The 20,310-nt window shown below is 43.6% G+C and overlaps 1 protein-coding gene across 1 annotated transcript in view; it reads right to left on the bottom strand.

Annotated features, from left to right (window-relative positions):
* LOC311353063 (carboxyl-terminal PDZ ligand of neuronal nitric oxide synthase protein-like) overlaps positions 1 to 19,936 on the bottom strand; it is a 101,221-nt gene extending 81,285 nt beyond the window's left edge. Inside the window, exons 1-2 of the mRNA XM_084472900.1 lie at positions 19,495 to 19,936; positions 19,044 to 19,115 (exon numbers count right to left, since the gene is read on the bottom strand). Of these exons, the coding sequence (XP_084329026.1) occupies positions 19,044 to 19,115; positions 19,495 to 19,599 (177 nt within the window). The 5' untranslated portion in view covers positions 19,600 to 19,936. The remainder of the gene's footprint in view (positions 1 to 19,043; positions 19,116 to 19,494) is intronic.
* Between the last annotated feature and the right edge of the window lie 374 nt (positions 19,937 to 20,310).

The following is a 20,310-nucleotide window of genomic DNA, read 5'->3' as shown; positions in this document are numbered from 1 at the left end:
GGAAGGGAGGAGTATCAAAGCTGACAGCGCTCTCTCTGCTTCAACTCAAAGACCAAGGCGACCCTCCCAGCCATGATCGAGAGAGATAGGTCCTTTTCCCTTTTTTCCCTACCAACCCAAAATTGTTTGGGTTGGTAGTCTTGGGTAGACCAACCCACAAAGTTAGCCAGGCAGTAATTATAAACTTGTCCTCAAACAAGTAGATGTCGCTTGTTTAACTGCATCTGCCAGTCAGACCGCCACCCCAATGTCTACAAAACACTGCCAGACATCCCGCCTCCCAGAATGCAACAAAGACTCTCTCACTCTTCACTTCCATCAGCCATCACGGTTGCACACGGTGATGTCCGACTCTTCCCCGGAGATGTTGGTTAGACTGAAACGTATTTCACATGAAAACGCCTACTTGCAATCCTCCAAGTCCATAAAACACACAACCCTCTTCCCCACTTTTTCCCAGCATGAGCAGCAACCTCAAACCTCAAAGCCCATATCGACTCTGCTTGTAAAAGATAATTCATTCTTCAAAGCCGTAGTGATTATGAACCGATAAAGGGTGTCTATTATAGTCATTTTGTCTTTGATACACCATGGAAATGTCTTCCCTTTCATTAAGGCTCCACACTGCAGCACCACCCAGGTGCATCTCTAATGGCCTGCCAGCCTTATCATGATGTTCATGCATCTAACTCTGAGAGGGAACAGTGTGTGTCTGCAGTGCCACGTCCTCTCATCTCCTATTAGGCTGCAGAGAGTTAAGTGCCTCTCTGGGGCTGTACGGAGACCATGTGTGAGACATGGGTGTGATGGGCAAAGAAATGAGAGCATACGCGTGTCGAATCTCGAAGATATCTATGATACGTGATCCATAATGCATAAACAGAAAGACGTGTATATGGACACACTATTTATTTCAACAAATAAGGATGTGTGTGTGTGTGTGTGCGTCGGTGTATGTGCAGAGCACCTGTCAAGCACTTCCAAATTTACCTAAATATACGCATTTCAGTTTACATTTATTATTTCCTGTTCTGGGAATGGGTAACAAATCTACAAGCACAAGGAATGAACTGAATAGTTTTGACTGACTTCCTGTTAGAGGTGTTGGAATCTAAACAAGCGTTAACAAAATAATATGCACTTTATGTCTATGTTTACGAACAATGGCTTAAAATGTAATCTATCACTTCAAAAAACATGAGTATTAGAATATATTCCATTGTTTTGCAGTAGCCTAGCTCCTGTTCATTGGAGGAGAATTCACCATTATTCAATCCATTCCCAATAGTCACTTATTCAAAACAAGTAGCAATCACAACCCAACAATACTGTAAATTGTCCACAAACACCCTGATCATCACAGGTAGCCTACAAATAACAGCTCTGAAAATAGGGCAGGATTATCCGTGTGTTTACATATACCTCAGCGTATCCCTTTTAAACGAACATCGGCATTAGACTGATGTCACCACTGAGAAATCCTTAATGGAAGTCCCTAAGACACCTCAATAGAGTCTGAAACGGTCTGAAACATTAGCTACCTGCCAAATTGAGAGTACGCCATTCAAAGCCTGTGCAGCATTTAAAATAACTATGGCCGGTGGCCAGGAACAGGGACTATGATAGATGAACTAGGTGAACACTCGGACCTGTGAAAGTAATAACGGCTGCTCTATTATTAAAGGCCACGTTAACGGCAGTACCGGAGGCTGGCTGACACTGATGGATGTACCGGGGAGGGGGCTGCACCTCACTGGGGATCTGGCAGGGAAGCAAGGGTAGTGGGCGGCTCCTTAGGTTTACCGTGGGAACAGCACTTGGCAGTTGTGTGCAGATGGGCCCTGTTTGTTATCCGCCTCCACATCCGTCATCAGCCGACACTTCGGAAAACGGTCATGGTCGGATTCTGTCCCCCTTGGGAAGAGCAGGGTGCCATCGCTGTTATCACCCAGGGAATAAGGTGTGCTACGCCTCTTGGAGTGACCAAAACTATTCAGCCGTGCATCAAGAGGTGCAAAATGGATCTAACATTTCACGGATCAAAGTAACAACGTAATAAAGTGACACAAGAAACATACTTCAGATGTACAGACCATGCTTAGTGGGCAAAGTAGCCAGTTCAAATAAAAGGTTGGCTCTGAAGGTAAGGGCCAACATTCTCATTCATTGTGAGAGTCCTCTGGGATGATAATTCATAAAAAGAAAATGCATATTTCGGCTCATCTGTGTCTCTGTGCGGTACAGTGCTAATTAGTTAAATGTTTGTGAGCATTGTTTTCATTCGAGCCATGGTGAATATGCCCACATTGCCACTTCCAAACCGCTGCTTTAGACATAGCAGATTCTGAGGACAAAACAGATGGTGAAAACTAACTTCTTTCACCATCTCAAGAAAGAAGTGCAGCCAATGGAAATGAAGAGTCCACTAGTAAAAGGAATATAGAAACAATTGTGAAACTGTGTCGCTACATGATAAAGCTGGGGGCTTTATCATGTTTCATCTTTTAAGAGATACAATCTAAACCGAGAAAAATAAATCAAAAGAGAGCGAATGGGTATATTTCCCGACAGGAAAGTGATGCGGCACAGAGAGAACAAAGTGTATAAGACAAAGAATGAGAAAGAAGGGGAAATGGAGACGGAGTTAAGATGGAGAGGAGGAGGACAGATACAATGGCCAAGCCATTACTCGGCTTATATCTTATGAACCACTTAAGTGGGAACACTTTCCCCGGCTATTAGTTTCTAGAAATAATATACAGCATCTACTGGCCATCACCTACGGACTCTATGGCTAGAGCTACAAGACTTTTGTGAGAGAGAGAGAGAGAAAGAGATAACAATCAACACAGCACAGGCTAAACATCTACCACCCCCAATTGAATAGAAGTCTAACCTCTGTTTAGCCGCAGGTCCAATAAAACTTGAGGCTAATAAAACATTGAGGGGTAAACTTTACTGTTGTGCTTTTTGCAGTGCCCGTTCAAAACGGGCCCGTTGGGAACGGGACCGATTGCTTGGGCTCTGGTATTGCTTTCTCGAGATACAGTCATCCTGACAACATCACAACCACCACTCGCTCCCTCGGGTCCTCAGGAATATGCCTGCCAAGTGCAAAGTCAATCGGATGAACGGCGGTCGAGGGAATCCAAGAGCAGGCCGACATACAGAGACTCCTCTAATTATAGTGAGATACAACACATTGTGTTGTACCTCCTTTTTGTGCCTAGATCCAGATCCACAGAGAATCAGCCTACATGGCAGCCTCTCATGGCTGGAAACCCTCCACCAATTCAGCCGGGCTGGAAAGAGAAAAGGTCAAGAGTCCATGTGACTAGAATAGATTAACACGTTTTACATGAGGGCTTAATGAACAGTGCCTTATTATAACCTTATCTTGTTCCTATAAAAGAAAAAGGCCTACCTGCCTGGCCGTTTCTCTTTCAAGGGCTATGCAAACACAGCGTGTGCGACTGTTATGAGGGGTGTTGCCATGCATGGCTAAAACACAGCTGTCTTGTGTGCTGCTAAACTGTCTGTGAATGTGTGGAACCCTGGCAGCCCGCCATGTTTGTTAGAGAACTGAAACAGGAGAATTACTGTTGAACCAACCCTTTACGGCCACCGACAGGGATTTAATGCCTTAACAGTCTCCTCATAATTGTAGTAGACTAATGCTATATTTCATCCATTTTATCTGATGCACTTTTGCGTTAAACTACACTGCACTGCACAGCGTGTGACATTTTAAAGAATACTCACCTTGGATCTTTTAAGACTCGGTAAATAACAAAGGACAAAGATTAAAAAAAGCACATCACACAAACCAAACACGCCTCTCAAACAACAGGGATGGCTACAAAAACACAGGCCAAGCAATTGCTATTTCCAGCTGGGGTTGATGTCAGGTGACATTACATAATAAGCTTAACGTTAACAGCTATCATGATCCCCTATTTATCACTTTGGATTGCGTTGTGGCTGATTTTAGTGGTTGGTTAATCTACCAGGACTAGGGTTAGTGGAGTGGAGTACCAATATGTATTCACATTATGTTTCAAATAATTATGCAAATGAACTCTGTGCATGCGGTAATTTATCATCATTTAGGGGCCGGTTCAGGACCACTGCCTGCAATATTCATTTTATTAGCACATAGTCAATGTTCATTAGCAGTGCCATAATATACAGTGGGCTCTGTAAGAAAAAATTAACCTTGAAACTATTCTTCCATTACACATTGCCACAATGCATTAAGGACAATACCAGGATGCAACTATGTTACGGTGATACCAGTGTGCCCCAGTACAGTTAAATAGTGGTGAACCAAAAGGAAAGTTTATGTGTCAGCAGTGTGCTTGTGCGAATGCTAATAAGCAAAACAGCTTGACTGTGCTACATGAGGTTTTAGACGTTGAACAAAGGAACAAGATGCTGGTGTTAATCTGGCCCAGAACACTGGCATTAGTCCGCTGACCATTGTTTAGAGTGGAACCACACAGGCCCCTTCCTGTTGTGGTGGAGAAAAGGGGGGAGGAGGTGGTGGTAGTGGTGGTGGTGGTGGTGGTGGGGTGTAGGGAGTTCTGCTGCTGGCAGAGCAGGCAAAGAAAAGGACAAAACCCCCCTGAGAAGTTGGCCATATAAATGTCAGCCAAACAAAAAGAGAGAAAGAACAGCAGAAAGTTAGCTGCGCTGTAATCTAAATTCTAGTCATTCCCTCCACAGACGTTGGAGGGGAAGGTTTTATGTGGCCGGCATTAAAAAAAAAAAGGGACCTTGGCCGGAATTCATGTTTTAATGTTTGTATCAATCTGGTGCCGGCTGAGAGTTTTATTGGACGTGGCACAGACTCATATCAGACCAGCGCATTAATTAAATAGCCCTGCGAGCACTGCCACTCCAGGGGCCGCTGCCCTCCGCACAGTGACAAAGTGTGGCTGAACGTCTAGGTCTAATGCTACGCCAAAGGTGCTGATGTACTTCAAAGCTTTGCGGCGACAGAGGATGTTAATATTTCAAGGCGACATTACAGCGATAACTGCTTGCGCTAATTCAATGAATGAAGCCACATTAATCATTTTACATTGTAATATAAATCACGTAATAAGGCATTACTATGGTTAGCTGTGGTCTAATTTAATTTGCAGACTGTGGAAATTGATCCGAGCAGGGTTTTAACCCCAAAGGGCTGAATTATTTTTTAATCTTGGTGTAGTTTCTTGAAGATGGATAAAAGCTCATGTTTTATTTCACTGTTTTAGCAAACCATTGCTCGAGCAGCACGTCTTTATTCTCAATGTGGTCTATCACCTCATCAAGTTTGGAAAATATATGTATTTTTTGGAATATTTAGTTACTTTACTTGAGCTACACAAATAAATGTGAGGATTTGATCAATGGCAGTGAAATATAGTCAGAAAAGACCATTGAATAAATAAAGTTCTGTGTGTTAAAATATATGGGCTGTTTGATATTTTACCAGAAAAATACCAATGCCATAGAATATATCACATACCACATTTCACATAAAGAAAAGAAAAGCTATCACATCCAAGAATGTTGCCAGCTGCCCATAGCTGTTTAAGAGTCGAGAAGGGGAGTCTACCATTCAGCTGGTCACCTAACCAGACAAAGGTAAAAATCACAAATCCAATTATCCAGAATCAGTCAACCAGAAATCCCAGTCAGAAAGTCAGGGAGTTTCACCCTCACATCTCTGGAGTCTGAGGTCAGTCAGGGCAGCCGTTTGGCACCGGACGAGATGAACGACCACGGCCAGAAGCTAATCCCTCATTGGGAGCAATTATCTTGAATCTCCTAAAATGGCAAATTAAAAAGGACTCCAAAAGGGCATGGCTACACGCACGCACAGACACACAGAGGCTCCAAAGGGCTGGGCTCTGTGAAGTTCATAGGGCTTTCTCACAAATCCAAAATGTTCTGGGGAAAAAGGTCACCTTGACACTCGGGATTGAAAAGTGTAGAATCGAACAGAGAGCCGGGCAAGCTGTCCTTATCCATCGGAATCTTTTTTTAGACAAGGTCAGAGCTTGTCATCCCCTTCCTCCTTTTCTTCCATTTCAAGTCATACATGTCGCAGAGTGGACTTCCTTCCTTAGTGCCGTTTGATTTCCTTCCAGATTAAGCCGGGAGAATAGGGCAGCCTTAAAACGGGCTTGGTTCCTGCATTTGGATTCAATCTTTAAACATTGAATTCGGGTTTTTTTCTTTAATGATTTTAAATGATAATTAAGAGTTAATTATAACTTGCTGTATGTTGTTGTAAGTAGCTCTCAAAAAATAACCGGAAAAGTGGAATTACATTTAAAATGTAGCCAGTGAACGGTTCAGCCGTTCCTGCTAATGGGAATAAGTAGGTATTGTTCTCCCGATTCCCTTTCAAAGCTCCTCTTACTTCCTGAAAGACACGCACGCACGCACACGCACACACACACACACACACACACACACACAGGAGGGAGGAGGTTTTAACGGAAATGTTGACTTTGCACACATCCTGGACATTCAACACTCCACCTGCATATGCTTCCATACACAAAACACACACCATGAAGACATGATTCCCAGCAGTTCAACTCTGTATGCCCTTAATGGAGTAGGAATATCTCATCAACTCTTGATGCATTCAAGAATTGCCACACACACACACACACACACACACCTGAAACACATGACATTTCAGCAGATATTTTTCTAGCATTAGCCGCTGCATAAACTTGTCAAAGAGAACATTAAGGGTTTTCCCTCAAGAGTTTTGTATGAATAATTGCAGTCACATTCTAGATCTACAGCACTTCCGCTATTAGCCAGAGACTAGCTAATGCCGTGTCGGCCACCATGGAAATGTTTTAAATGAGATTACATCATAAACATCCTCTTATCTCAGCCGAGCTGATGCTAGGATAAGCATGCCGTAGTGGCAATCAGGAAAAGCGTTTTCTCCAGATTATACATCCTGTTTTCCTTTCCTTGTCCTTGCCATCTCCCCCTGCCTCGCACTCTTGTGTAAAGCTTGTGCGAGGTGTTTATCCAGGTTTGACATTAAACACGCTGGCGCAGACAGCCCATATGAACGTAAAGTAAATACCATAAGTAAAAAGCTAATAACACTGCTCTGAGTAAATAGGGAAATAAGAGAAAAACAAGCAAAGACGCGCAGCTAACATCAGATCTTCTGCTGTGTGATTGATCCTGTGGGTGATTCCAACACAAAACTGGATTTCATCTGATTCATGAACACACTCAAGAACCAGTTATTCCCATTAATAAATGATCATCTGTTCCTTCAGTGTATGTATTAGTGTAGCTCAATACGAGACACCAGAGTAACTGCAGTTTCGGCACTAGGCTATATCCAGATAGTGTTTGGTATTCAATTTAAATGAGAGAAAAACATTTCCAAGTGAAAAGCGGTGGCCTATAATGACATTTGCCTTAATTCATGCTTGGCCTTAAACCAAAAACCGCACACACAAGAATACTGATAAGGCATTTAACTAGGAAATAAAGGATGGCTTCCAATTGAGAAAACCTAGTATAAATAAAAAAGGGGAGCCATGAAAAGTAACATCCCTCAACTTCACTGATTCAACAACGATGAACAGAGGTGCTGACTGCTGTGTTTTATAGCCTCTCCAAGTCAATATATTCTATTAAGTGATTTTAGTGCCTGGTCTTTGCAGGGTATTCACCTTAAATTAGCGCCGGGGGACACTGCCAGCTCATTATAAAGAAATGTTACCCCCTGTTTTTCTCACTAGGCAAGCTATACTCCACCGGAGCCCGTGAGGACATGGAAGCATTCATTATGTACGTAAAAAGGAAATCACTATACAATTTATGCAGCTAATGTTACACAGTTGTTTGACCGAGGAAAAAGTGATTTTTATTTGTTGGTTTTTGTCTGTTGATTTTCAATCATGGGTGTCAAATTACCTAATTACGAGGGTATAGATGCCTCCCACAGAATTGAGTGTCGCTGGTGAAATTACTCCCTGCATCTGTGCGAACAACTTTGCAATAACTGAACATATTTGTATAAAATATGTAGGCCTAGTTAAATTCTAGAGGCTTTGCAAAGCTAAAAATAAAATGACCCTCAAATACTGAAGTTGAAATCATGAATAAATCTGTCCCTGGCTGTGATGGTAACAAAGCCCTTTGCTCTGTGGAGAGTTTGAAGAGGTCAGCCAACACGTTTTAAAAACGCAATCCGTTCATGTCATGACATTCACTATATCTTAGCAGAGCGTAGGGGGCCAGCAGTTCTGCCAATCGGTCATGCTGTTATTGCCACTATACCCATATACAGTATATGAGTGAGTTAATAAAACATTTTAAAGAATTTCCTTTACCAGTATAGGAAGCAGATTATTGAGTTTACACAGGACAGTTGATACACACTGTTGTGCAATTCTATGGATAGAAAATACACTGATTAATGAAAAATGGTTGCCTAAACACATCATCTTTGCTAATGTTGATGGCTGAATCTTGGAAGAGATCCTGTACCACATTATTTGTGGGGAGTGAAGCTGAGCACTCATTCTACATTTATACTTTAGATGGTACGTTGTAAATATACATCTCGATTAACCAGGGCCATCCCATTTATCAATGCAGTCTGGCCTGGCTGCCCCAAAATGTCACGCTCTTTTTGGGGCTAATGAGTTATTTGGCACAGAAAAGCAAGGGTGAGTGGGAGGCAAGAACAAATGCATACACACACACACACACACTTGAATGGAAATGGTTCATGTCACAGATGTCAATTGCCTTTGTAACACCTTAACAAGAATCAGCTTTAGGTAAAAGAAGAGGGGCAGGGGTTAACATTGAGGGGAGGTTTATTCATGGGCATTGAAGCGCGTGCATGCTTGCGTGCGTGCGTGCGTGCGTGCGTGCGTGTGTGCGTGCGTGCATGGCAGTTTTGTGTGCAGGTGTCAAGTTGTCAAGTCTGTGTGTGATGGGCGATGTAGCCCTCCAGCTAATCTTTCATCGCCGAGACAGGGATGGTTTATTTATTATCATGTTGCTGGACCGCCTCCGTTTAACTCCAGGCATGATATCTTAACTAGACCCAATTATGCGGTTCACCCTCCCCGACGCTGTTAAAATGCTTCAATCAGCCAGGTGCAGATCAAGCGGAAACCCCCACGCCCACTGTCGCCGAGCGGCGGGATGAAGGAACGCCGCGTCGCAGCCAGGGTGGAAAAATAGCAGGGGAGGAGACGCCACGGGACGCAGAACGAAGCACAAAACTGCACAGGTAGACTCTTAGTGTGAATCAAAGAGCCATGTCGAGGTGATGTTCCGATCGCTCCAAATGAACAGAAACCTGTTTAAAGGGAAAATAATACAGGCCGACATAATGGAAAAGGAGAGAGGCGGAGATGGAGATCTCGGATCAATCTATGAAATGGAAAAAGTAAAAAATCTATCGTTTGTTAGATAGAAGCATTGAGGATGGCGGTTTAGGGCTGCAAATGAAGCTCATTTGACTAAATAATCTAACCCCGAAGTGAAAAATAAAAGGTTACATTTTAGAATGATGCACGGAGCAAATAATACAATTTACGAAGCATTAAGCAGCAAATGTGTGGTATTTGTACTTGATAAATGACCTAAATGATGAATACATTATCAAGATTATAGAGCTGATTAATCTGCTGTCGACTGATGGTTGCAGCTGTAATGAGTCAGTCCACTGCCACCGTGGGAGGCTGTACCGTGGAGGGAGGGGGGGGGGGGGGGGGGGGGGGCTAAAACCTGCTGCACCGAGTAAAGCCTTGTTGTTGACACTATAGGGCGATGGATGATGGTGGGGGTGTAGGACCGTGTAGGAGTGTGACGGACCGAGTGCATCATCTCCTTCTAAAAACACACAAACACACACACGCACACACGCACAGCCGTAGACACTTCGTAGTGCAACACCTCCTCCTTCCTGCAGCTTTGCCTTTTGTTCAGCAGCGCACATCTTTTAAACACAGACACATTCATTTGAGGCAATGGCAGTTGAAAACCATCGGATATTATCCAATTACTTCTCCCCGCCTCTGCGTGCAGAGCCGGCGATGGATCGGAGACGTGGGCGGGCAGGGCTATCGGAGTGATAAAAACACAGCAGTGGCTGGTCTCAAGGGAGGCTCGTAACAATTGTCTATGTCTACGTGTGTGTGTGTGTGTGTGTGTGTGTGTGTGTGTGTGTGTGTGTGTGTGTGTGTGTGTGTGTGTGTGTGTGTGTGTGTGTGTGTGTGTGTGTGTGTGTCTCCACATAACTAGACAAGAACTCAATCTGAAGATTTGGAAAGAAGGGCTAGCTGTAGTATAATGACACCTTGCCGAATGTGCAGTTAGGATGCAGGAGAGATGGAGGAGGAAGATATCAGGGGAGAGAGTGGGGGATAGGGGGTGATAAGGAGGATAGCGGGAGGGAGAGAGGGGGGGGGGAGCGCTGAGATAAAGTAGAGTTTCAGGGCTGATGGATGAGCAGCGCTGCTCCAAGGTTGGCCCGGGAGCAGCAGATGACTGTATCACATTATTGCTCAACACTGCCTGCCTGCCTGCGTGCCTGCGTAGTGTGCGTGCGTGCACCCAACGGCAATACCTTCACAGACAGATGTTTCATTTCAAGCAGACCAATAAGTGTTGGTATCTCTACAGTGCACACTCCTGCCCCTCTTCACCGCAGCTGTCCATACTGCTTCGTAGGGTATGCGGTGAGCAGGGAATGGGCATGCATCCATGCACCATGTATCTGTGGAAGTTTCCCCAATGCATTCATTCATCACTTGTGTTGCGTTGTGTTGCCAAGCAGCACTGTGTGTGTGTGTGTGTGTGTGTGTGTGTGTGTGTGTGTGTGTGTGTGTGTGTGTGTGTGTGTGTGTGTGTGTGTGTGTGTGTGTGTGTGTGTGTGTGTGTGTGTGTGTTCCTACCTCTCAGGAGTCTGAATTAAATGGCATTAGCCCAGTCCAACTCGCTGCCCAGGTATGGGAAAACAGTGGAAAAGGAGACAAGCTTAGGGAGCTTAGGGAGACCTAAGCTTGTGTCAACACAGGATGAACTTTCGTTTTCTTCTGCACTGCACAATAGTGGCCGGTGATACTACTCTGGTCATAGCTATTCAATATGCACTATTTTCAATGCTGTGATCATTAGACTACCTGTGATTCACCCCTGACAGGTTAACCTCCACATGGACCAACAATCCGGAAGCAGCCGATTATATTGTTTTGCCAGTGGTGCATGACAGGCGTGGCATAATGACCACTGTGGTCAAAATACTGCAGATTTATCTGTGTGTTTGTAGACAAGACTGAAATCTTGTTTCTGCGTTGTTACTGGCACTCGTATCGAATAGACGACTATTCACAACACATTGGATGTTTGGAAAGTAATTTAACTAATATTTTCTTTACATGAACAACAACTAGGGCCACGGTAACAATGCAAGTCAACAGAAGCGGTTAACAGAAAACAAATGCTAACCAAGCGAACTCCCCTTCTGGACACATGATGAGGAATTTTGGAATTAAACAACTCCTCTGCATCTGCGTAAGACTGTAAGACAGATCTCTGTGTATCCCTTTAAGATGAGATGAGACGGACGGGGATTAGGATGCGGTGTGGGGGATCGACATGAGGAGGGTGGGAATAATCTGGAGGATGGTTCAGCAGTCTCGAGGAGCGTAACATTACAGCACCGGCCTACAGTACGTAAGTGCCCTTCGTGCCAAGTGAAAGCAGAAAAGACGACAATGCAACAAGGAACTCCTGAACTTGTCAGCACCGGGCATCGTGGGAAGCGTGTGGGGCCGATATAATGACCTCCCCGAGGGAGACAGCCTCCTTGTCTCCTCGATGCGCAAACCCCCCCCCCCCCCCCCCCCATCCAATTGTTTCGTCTTCGCCGCTCTGGTCCCTCGCTCTCATTCCACACACACACACACACACACACACACACACACACACACACACACACACACACACACACACACACACACACACACACACACACACACACACACACACACACACACACACACACACACACACACACACACACACACGCTGACTGGATGACTGACGGGGAAAGATGAGCGAGACTCATGGTTTTGCAGAATAAAATGCTAACCAATTTGTCGAAGAGGGATAGCAACACCACAATCCCACCCATCTTCAAACAAACAGATGAGACTGAACAGTCAGAGCAGCTACAGGGCTGTCTGAGAGGCTAACAGACAGACTGACTAACAGTTGGTCATGTTATTTCATCAGCAGATGTCGACCGGACCAGATGCTTCATGAGCACCCAATTGGTCACCAAAATTAAGTTAGCTCAATTATGTCTGTGGCTTATTAAACAAACAAACTAATAGCAGGATTTTTTTGTTTCCCTCGACATCGACCATTATAGAGCATGAAAAGTTCACATGCAGAAGTTTGTTGCTGATCATAACTGGAAATGTCACATTGCTGAGATGAACAATCGATAAGGAGAAAAACGTAGAGCCTTTGAGTCCCTTTCGCCAGAGACTGGGTAGAGATACTGGATCCTGGAAAAGATGCAATAGATTGAAACAGTTGAAGGGAGGATTGTTTTCATTGCAAAGAACTATGATAAAAGACAACTTACGAACAGAGCAAGAACAAAATATCAAGAGTCACTGAGGAAAGAGCTGAAGAGCTGAATTAAAACAACGTTATGATATGCAACAGATTACCTATATTAAGCTACGTATGCATCGCCTCAAACCCCTTGGTATAGGGGTTAATTTGGGGAATTCACTGTCTTGACTACTAGTGACTTTGTAGCTCGAAAGTATGAGCAAATAACCTGATAGTGCACTAGGATCATTAAAAGCTAGAAAAAACTTTTTTTTTTTTTTTAAAGAAAAATAGTATTGCATGTATTTAGCTTACCAAAGTCTTGTGGGTTTGTTTTTTTTATGAACACAATTGCCGTTGGTGGCATTGTGATTGTGAAGTGAACTTGCTTTTCCTTCACAATCAGCACTCCTTGCATTTCTATGGAGTTCTCAATAGAAATAGCTTCAATGCCTGTTTAGGGTCATTGTCCTACTGAGAAGTGAATGAGTCATCTTCCATGAACTTTTAGAGCGAAAGAATTGCATGCCTCTGCACACAGAGCCAGTATCTTCACATTCAAGTCTCTAAAATGAAACCTCAAGTCTGGGTTTTAACTCCAACTAAACCCTATACCCCATACTAAGTATTGGTGGAACAGTGGAAATGGTTTGATATTGTATGTCGGTTACAGATCTGCATTTGAATATATTTTGTTGCAGAAGATGTGGTTGGAAACTCGTACCCATTCCATTAAGGGAAGAACTTTCCACAGACTACTTTTATTGAGTCGGTTAGAATGTCCAAGGTGTAGATCATTTAAAAGCATGGAATGGAAGCAGATGTTTTGCCTCATAACGATGTAGGTTTGTTTTGAGGCTGTGTAAGTATTGTGGTACCTCTGGGTCTGTTACCTTATGTTACATTTGGTTTGTGAAAATCACTTCTATGAGCTGTGAAGATAGAAATAACCGCTCCATTGACCTGGAGAACATTCTGAAATGACCTAGAAAAGTATTTTACAGTTTTCAAAAGTTAAAATGACAAGAGTACACTCTAGAGTCCAGAACGCTCTAGAATCAAGGGACCACACAAATATTTGAATTGATTTATAGTGTTGCAGATGTTGAACCACTAATTAAGTCAATTCTTGGCTACACAGGCACATCAAAATGTTTCATCAAGACACCCCAACAGTAAAACATCGGGGGAGGCGCGGAGGGTCTGAGGGGGGGGGGGGGGGGGGGGGGGTGGTGGATTTATGGTTGTTTTTAAGTTCTCTCCTGGATTAGAATTCCTCATGAAGAGAGTAACCACAGAAAAAAAGAGAAAGTGTGCAAATGAGTTATACGGCGTCGGTGCAGGATGTTAATTAAAAGTGGAGCAGAATGGTATTAGCGCAGCATCTCCATTTGTCAACCCCCACACCAAAAAACCGCCCACGCCCGCCTCTCAGAAAAAGGAACTTGTGAATCAGCCAAAAGTCTCGCTGGCGCTCTGAAGAAGAGAAGGGCAATGTGACCGGTAGGGGTGTAACCATACACAAAAGTCACGATTCGGTACGTACCTCGGTTTTTAAGTCACGGTTCGGTATGTTTTTCGGTACAGCAGTTTTTATTATTTTATTTTTATTAAACAATTGGATTTTGATTTGATTTATTAAATTGTATCAAACAAATGCCTTTCACAAATGAAAAGACATCAAATACACTTGAGGATAAAAACACAATAAAGTCCAGGACTTATTTTCAAGACACTCACAGAGTGTGTGATAATCAATAAAAACTTTATTCAATTATTATTTTTTCTTTTTTCGGTACGTACCGAAATGAAACGTGCATCGAACCGTTAGACCCGTACCGAAAACTTTCGGTATGAATGAGTGTATCGTTACACCCCTAGTGGTCAGATAGATTGCTGGAAGGTGATCGGCTGATAGCATGAGGCGTTGGTGCGAGGAGAGGGAGGGGTGGAGGAGGTGTCAAGTAAGAGACAGACCAGAGAACAGGGGTGAAGAAACAGACAGATGGACGTTATACAAAGAGGAGAAACGGCAGAAAAAGGAGGAAGAAGGACGCGGGTCAGGAGGTGATATATAGAGGGCATTGAGGACGCCAGAGTTTCCCCAAGGAAACCAAACCAAGTATTCTTGGCAACCGTTCAAGATAATTCTGAGTGGCTTACACACAGATTTACACACAAGCAATAGGATGGGAGATGCTGCAGCAAAGCCACTGATCTGATAAACTGCTGACCTGGACTATCATCAAATCAAACCTTACTTGCATAGTGAAGCAACCTAACCAGTCAATCAACACAAGTGCAAGAAATAAGATTGAAAGAAAATGAGAATTAAGGAGATACGTTTGCACAACCAGAACAAGAAATCATCAAAAGTAATCATTAAGTGATTAGGCAAAAGCTAAACCAAAAGGTGTGTTTTAACAGATTATGATTTCTCCGATGCAATGTCCAAGAAGTGTGTTCACCTTTTTTGCAACTGGTGATACTGTTTCATGTTGTTCTATATACTGCATTAGACGTTTGACATGATGCGTTCAGAAAGCAGAAAATATAACTCACTTACAGATATCATGTCTTCAGAGAAAGATAACAAGTATCTGGTAAACAGGTTCTTAAAATTATGCTGCAAAATAGTTTTCCCTTGGCCCTCTGTGTATGAAGAGAGGCCATAATGTGTTCTCCACTTATTATTTGAAAATGCTTTTTTTCAAGCCAATACTGCAGTTTAGAAAAGTAAACCACAAGATGTAACAATTTGTAACTTTGGCATAAAGAGAAACCCCAAAGGCTTTCATGATTATTTTACGTGTCATTGCCCCTCTCTAATGATTAACTTTTATTTTTCTTATTTTAACTGGATGGCAAAGGAACTCATGTTTGGAACCAAACAGCACCAAAGCAGTGATGGAAGGCAGGGATTACAAGTCAACTTATTAACACAGTGCATCTTTGACACGCAGCCTGTTTAATGGAGTTTAAATTATGGACTGGTGCTGAGCCTTCTTTATGTAGTTAACGTCAATCACACAGCAGCAGGTAAAACCTAGTGGCTTTTAATTCAAACAAATAACACCATGGTGGAAAAAGCAGAAGCTGCATAGAAAAAAGCTTTTATCTTGTCCAGTTCTTTCTCTTGTCTCGAAGGGGGAGATGGTGGTACACCATCTTTCACTTTTTCTTCCCTAATATAGGATTTACAAGTCATTTAGAATTTTACAATACTTGTTCTTTACAACTCTAGCTACGCTCATAACTATTTGTGGCTGTTGCATGCTCCCAGGAGGGTGATTGACTCCTGATGGACGTGATGATGAAATCACTCATTCACACACTCTCACACACAAATAACGAGAATTTATTGGCCGGCTCATTCTACAGTACATAGTTAACTGCCATATATTACCAATCCACTCTGTTGGCTGTCTATTTATAGTCTCATATTTCCCTGTTATCACATAATTTGGCATCTATAACACTCTCATACAAGGCAAATGGTTTATATTTGTAATCACTTCAAGGAGACAAAACAAATAAACTCCTACATTTTAGGATGGACATTATAACAAATTGCCTTTTGTGAGTGTAACAGTGATGAAGGGCCATTCACACACACAGCGATATCCGGCCCGGACATAGAGGCCGGACAGTGCCAGGGTACGACCAGAGGTGGACACCAAACAGAGCCCTGCCACCTTCCCCACCTTGCAAAAGACGGATGCGTAATCTTCCACCCATCCCGTGCCGCTCTACTGTCCCCACGTCCAATTAACTTGGAAGATTAACGACATATTAATCCCTAGTGATTCACCACGGACAGGCTCCCGCATTCCAGCGACCTGATAAGCAGCTTCTGTACTTTGGCATCAGGGTGTAATGCCGTTCAAACTGTACAGCTCCTTTCATTACAGAGGCCATTCTGACACGGCACCCTCCTAACAGGTGACCGGTGATGAACTTTGGGGGGGGGGGGGGGGGGGGGGCGCCGAAAGGTAAGCATCAGGGAGACACACGCACCGCCTTCTCTATTATGATTACTTTGTCCTACCCCAGCATCAACTATGAATGCGTTTCTGACCAACAGGGATAATCAAATTTACATTTTCATTGGTTTCCTTGCATTTGTGTTTTACATAAGGAATAGGACGGGGAAAAACTGCAGGATATGGTAGAAGCTATACCAGTGGACATAATATGTTTCTATAGAAACAAGTCTATACGACTTGCTGTGATGTGATGTGATGTGAAGTAGGGCTTTGCCTTCTCTGGAGAGTCGTTTGTTTTTCGCTGTGGCAAAATGGTGACTGGTGCACACACAATGGAGAGCAGCCCCTCACGGCCCCCCGGGGCTAATCAACCTGTCCGACTCTGACAGAAATTCTATAAAATTTTCATGTTGCATAACAGCCAGTAGAGATGAATCATTCTGATTCATGTAAACTGAAAAAATTTGGAAATCGATTTTTTTTTTCTGTGGTAAGGATGAGTTTCATCTCTGCGCTGAGAAAATAACTGATGAGGACAAGATATGGATTACTGACCAATTTGTTAATTGCTTCACTCGCTGAAACAGACTGATTGTTTTGTTTAATTAACCTTTCTCACCGGATTGTCAGGGATCATGATGTCAGGCACAAGGAGTCTCAGGCATACATAACAAATAGGGGATGTATTCATCCCTAAATCCTCATACAAATCAAAAGGAATAGAAAAACCCAAATTAGGGCTGGACGATAAACCAATGTTAATATCTATGGTAATTATATCTGCCACGATAACAGTGATGGTTATTAAAATACATTTCAGATATTTTCAATTTACATTTCACACCATCAATCACTGACTCTGTGCAGTGCCCTGGGTCAGTGCCATGCGTTCATGCAGAATACAACAGGCTACTTCAGTGAGTGAGGACGTACGCATGCAGTGCCCCACTCATTTGTTTGTGCCCCACCAACAAATGAGTGCACCTGACCGAGGTTATCTGACCCATGTTTCCGGCCCAACTCACAACTCAGGATGACCACCTGTGTAGAGTAGAGTACTACTACTCAGATGACCAGAGGCGAAACCAAAAGCACTCTGAAAGCTTTAGTTTGAGCTGTTATCCTAGCTTCAGGCTCCCCCCGCCCCCCATCCAAGTAGGAGCCAACAGCCCAGCCGTACTGCTAGTCAAACTTCCAAGGTTTGACAAACTTCCAAGGTTATTATTATTATTTTTTAACTGTACAATTAAGAGTGCAAGTGTTATACGAAACAAATTTCATGAGGAAATTATTTGAATTGGTTTGTGCAATTTAGATGACAGATGAAAACAGTCAGGTATATATGTGCGGCTTTGCAAGAGAACCCCATCACCAGCCCAAAACATCAAATAAAAACAGATGACATCAAAGCTCTTCCGTTCCGTTGTTACTGCTGGCCCTTTCGGTGAAACTCAAGTGGTCCCTTTCCCTAAGGAAAGTTGGCTACCTGGGGTTTCCCTGCATTGTGTAGCAGACCCCTCTGTTTTCCTTTGCTCAACAGGAGCCAAACTATGGCCTGCGTCCCTGACGACGACAACAAGCACAACAGCTGCCACAGGAGCACACTGGGAGGGCGCCTTTACTGTGTGTGTGTGTGTGTGTGTGTGTGTGTGTGTGTGTGTGTGTGTGTGTGTGTGTGTGTGTGTGTGTGTGTGTACTTCCTAGAAAACACATTTGCCCTGTACAAAGAAGAAGAATTCCACTTTTTTCTTTTACTTCTGTGATCCTTCTATGTACTGTATGCCGTGTGTCATTTGGTCTTGACTAAAGCATTAACAGGGCTGAGCAGCATGTTTTTGTGCAACCTCTGCAAGAACGGAATGGGAGCCAGCCTCAGTAAATCAAGAGTTAATCTGCCCAGGCAGCACTACACTACTGTCATAACTTCAGTCAGGCTGCCTAGTGACTTCCAGGCCTACTACCGCCTGTCTGACTTTATCGAACCATCAATCATAAGGATAAACATTCATGCTTAAACTTGAGTAGGCCGTATAAAGCGGTGCTGCTCAACTTTAAAGGGGTGTGGATCCAGGGTTTTACACAGCTGTAAAGAGTAACTCGTTTCAAAAGAATACAACAGCCATAGGGGAGGAGGAGAGGGAGAGACCAAGCGCCAATTCCTGCCTTTCACTTCCACTTGAGGGGATTGCTTCAAAGGCCTTCTCCAAATCACTGATGGAGCACATGGGGACACCAAGTCTGCGGTTCAAATAATGGTCTAACCTTTGCATTCCAGGCAGTTTAGCCAACCCTGCTGCTACACAATGTGATACCGACTTCTGGGGGAGGAAAAGCCCGACCTTTGTATAAACAGTTTCAAATTTGAAATCAGCGTCAGGGTGGGAGTAGCCTACTTTTGAGTGGACCGATTAGAAGAACTTAACTCACCCTTATTCTCCTCATCGCAGCGACAATCTCCACCCGATTGTTGGGCCGCGTCACATCCAGGCTGCCGATGTACTGTTTGCACACACAGAAAATGATGTGACCATCCTTTAGTTTAGTTTTTGCAATAAGGCATAGCTAGATTTGATGCTGATGAATAAGTATTAATCCATGATAATGAGATTCGTTCATCAGGCCATGATGCATAAGAATGCGCACCAAGCACTAATTGCTGTGAAGTCCCATGTAAATAAAACACTGGTAATCACAAACTGGTAATTAGTCGAACGACACTGAACAGTGTCATGAAAACATGACGCTTCCCATTGTCGGATCCAAGTAAGCGCCTCCAGCTGTCTACTCGACTAAATAATAATAATAACAATTTTACAGCATTAACCAAATTGCATGGGTTTTTAACGCGAGTACGTGCAGCTGATCTAACAATGTTCACCTTTGCCTCAAAGTTGATCCCATGTTGAAAGGCTTCCTCGTTGTGTAAGGGAATTCTCAAATCATGGCCATCATCCACCAGGTTATACTTGGTTTTTCCAGGCATGATCGCAGTGATAATCCACAACAAAAAAACAAAAAGGAAGGATCAACGCTTCCGTTAAAAAATAAATATATATCCAGGAAAAGAAAGTCACGGATCCAACGCTATTGCTCCATCGCTGCGGTGGGTCCCATCGATCGCTGCACCGCAAGTCGACATCGGACAAGTGCTAACTTTATATTTCACTCGCTGTCTCAACTTCGCTCTGTAATAAAACGTCACTTTCTGACGATAACTATCCGCTGGACGCGTGTGACCCGCTTGTTTACCTTCCGACCCACCTCGGAATGAGAACACCAGCACAACATGAAAGAATACGCAGTTTTCCTGGCTACTTTTCCTCCCGTGTGGAACTTGTGTGGACTGTGAAGCTCTGAGCCCCTCCTCCTCGACCCTCCCGAAGGGCTCCGTGGCAGGAGGTCACCTGATTGGAGGAATCCGGGGGATTCCACCTGTTCTCATTGGAACAGAGTCACGTCGTAACTCCGGAGGAGGAGTAACGGCGTTTCATTCCACCAGCCCCCGGGAAACGGGGAACGTCGACCACAGTGCAGACTCTGCGGAGCGAAAACTAATAATGCCTTCAATATGTGTGTGGGTCTAATGTAACAGCAGTCGAGAAACCTGCTCTGAATTAAACTGGGTCGTGTTTGAAGCCTTTAGCCTATGTTATAAATATTATATAGGCCTACTTGTATGTAGACCCATAGCCAA

This window comes from Micromesistius poutassou, assembly GCF_964030765.1.
Source record: "Micromesistius poutassou genome assembly, chromosome: 9".
Lineage (NCBI taxonomy): Eukaryota > Metazoa > Chordata > Actinopteri > Gadiformes > Gadidae > Micromesistius > Micromesistius poutassou.
The sequence above is the reverse complement of the archived record's forward strand: the minus strand, read 5'-3'. Positions and strand labels throughout refer to the sequence as shown.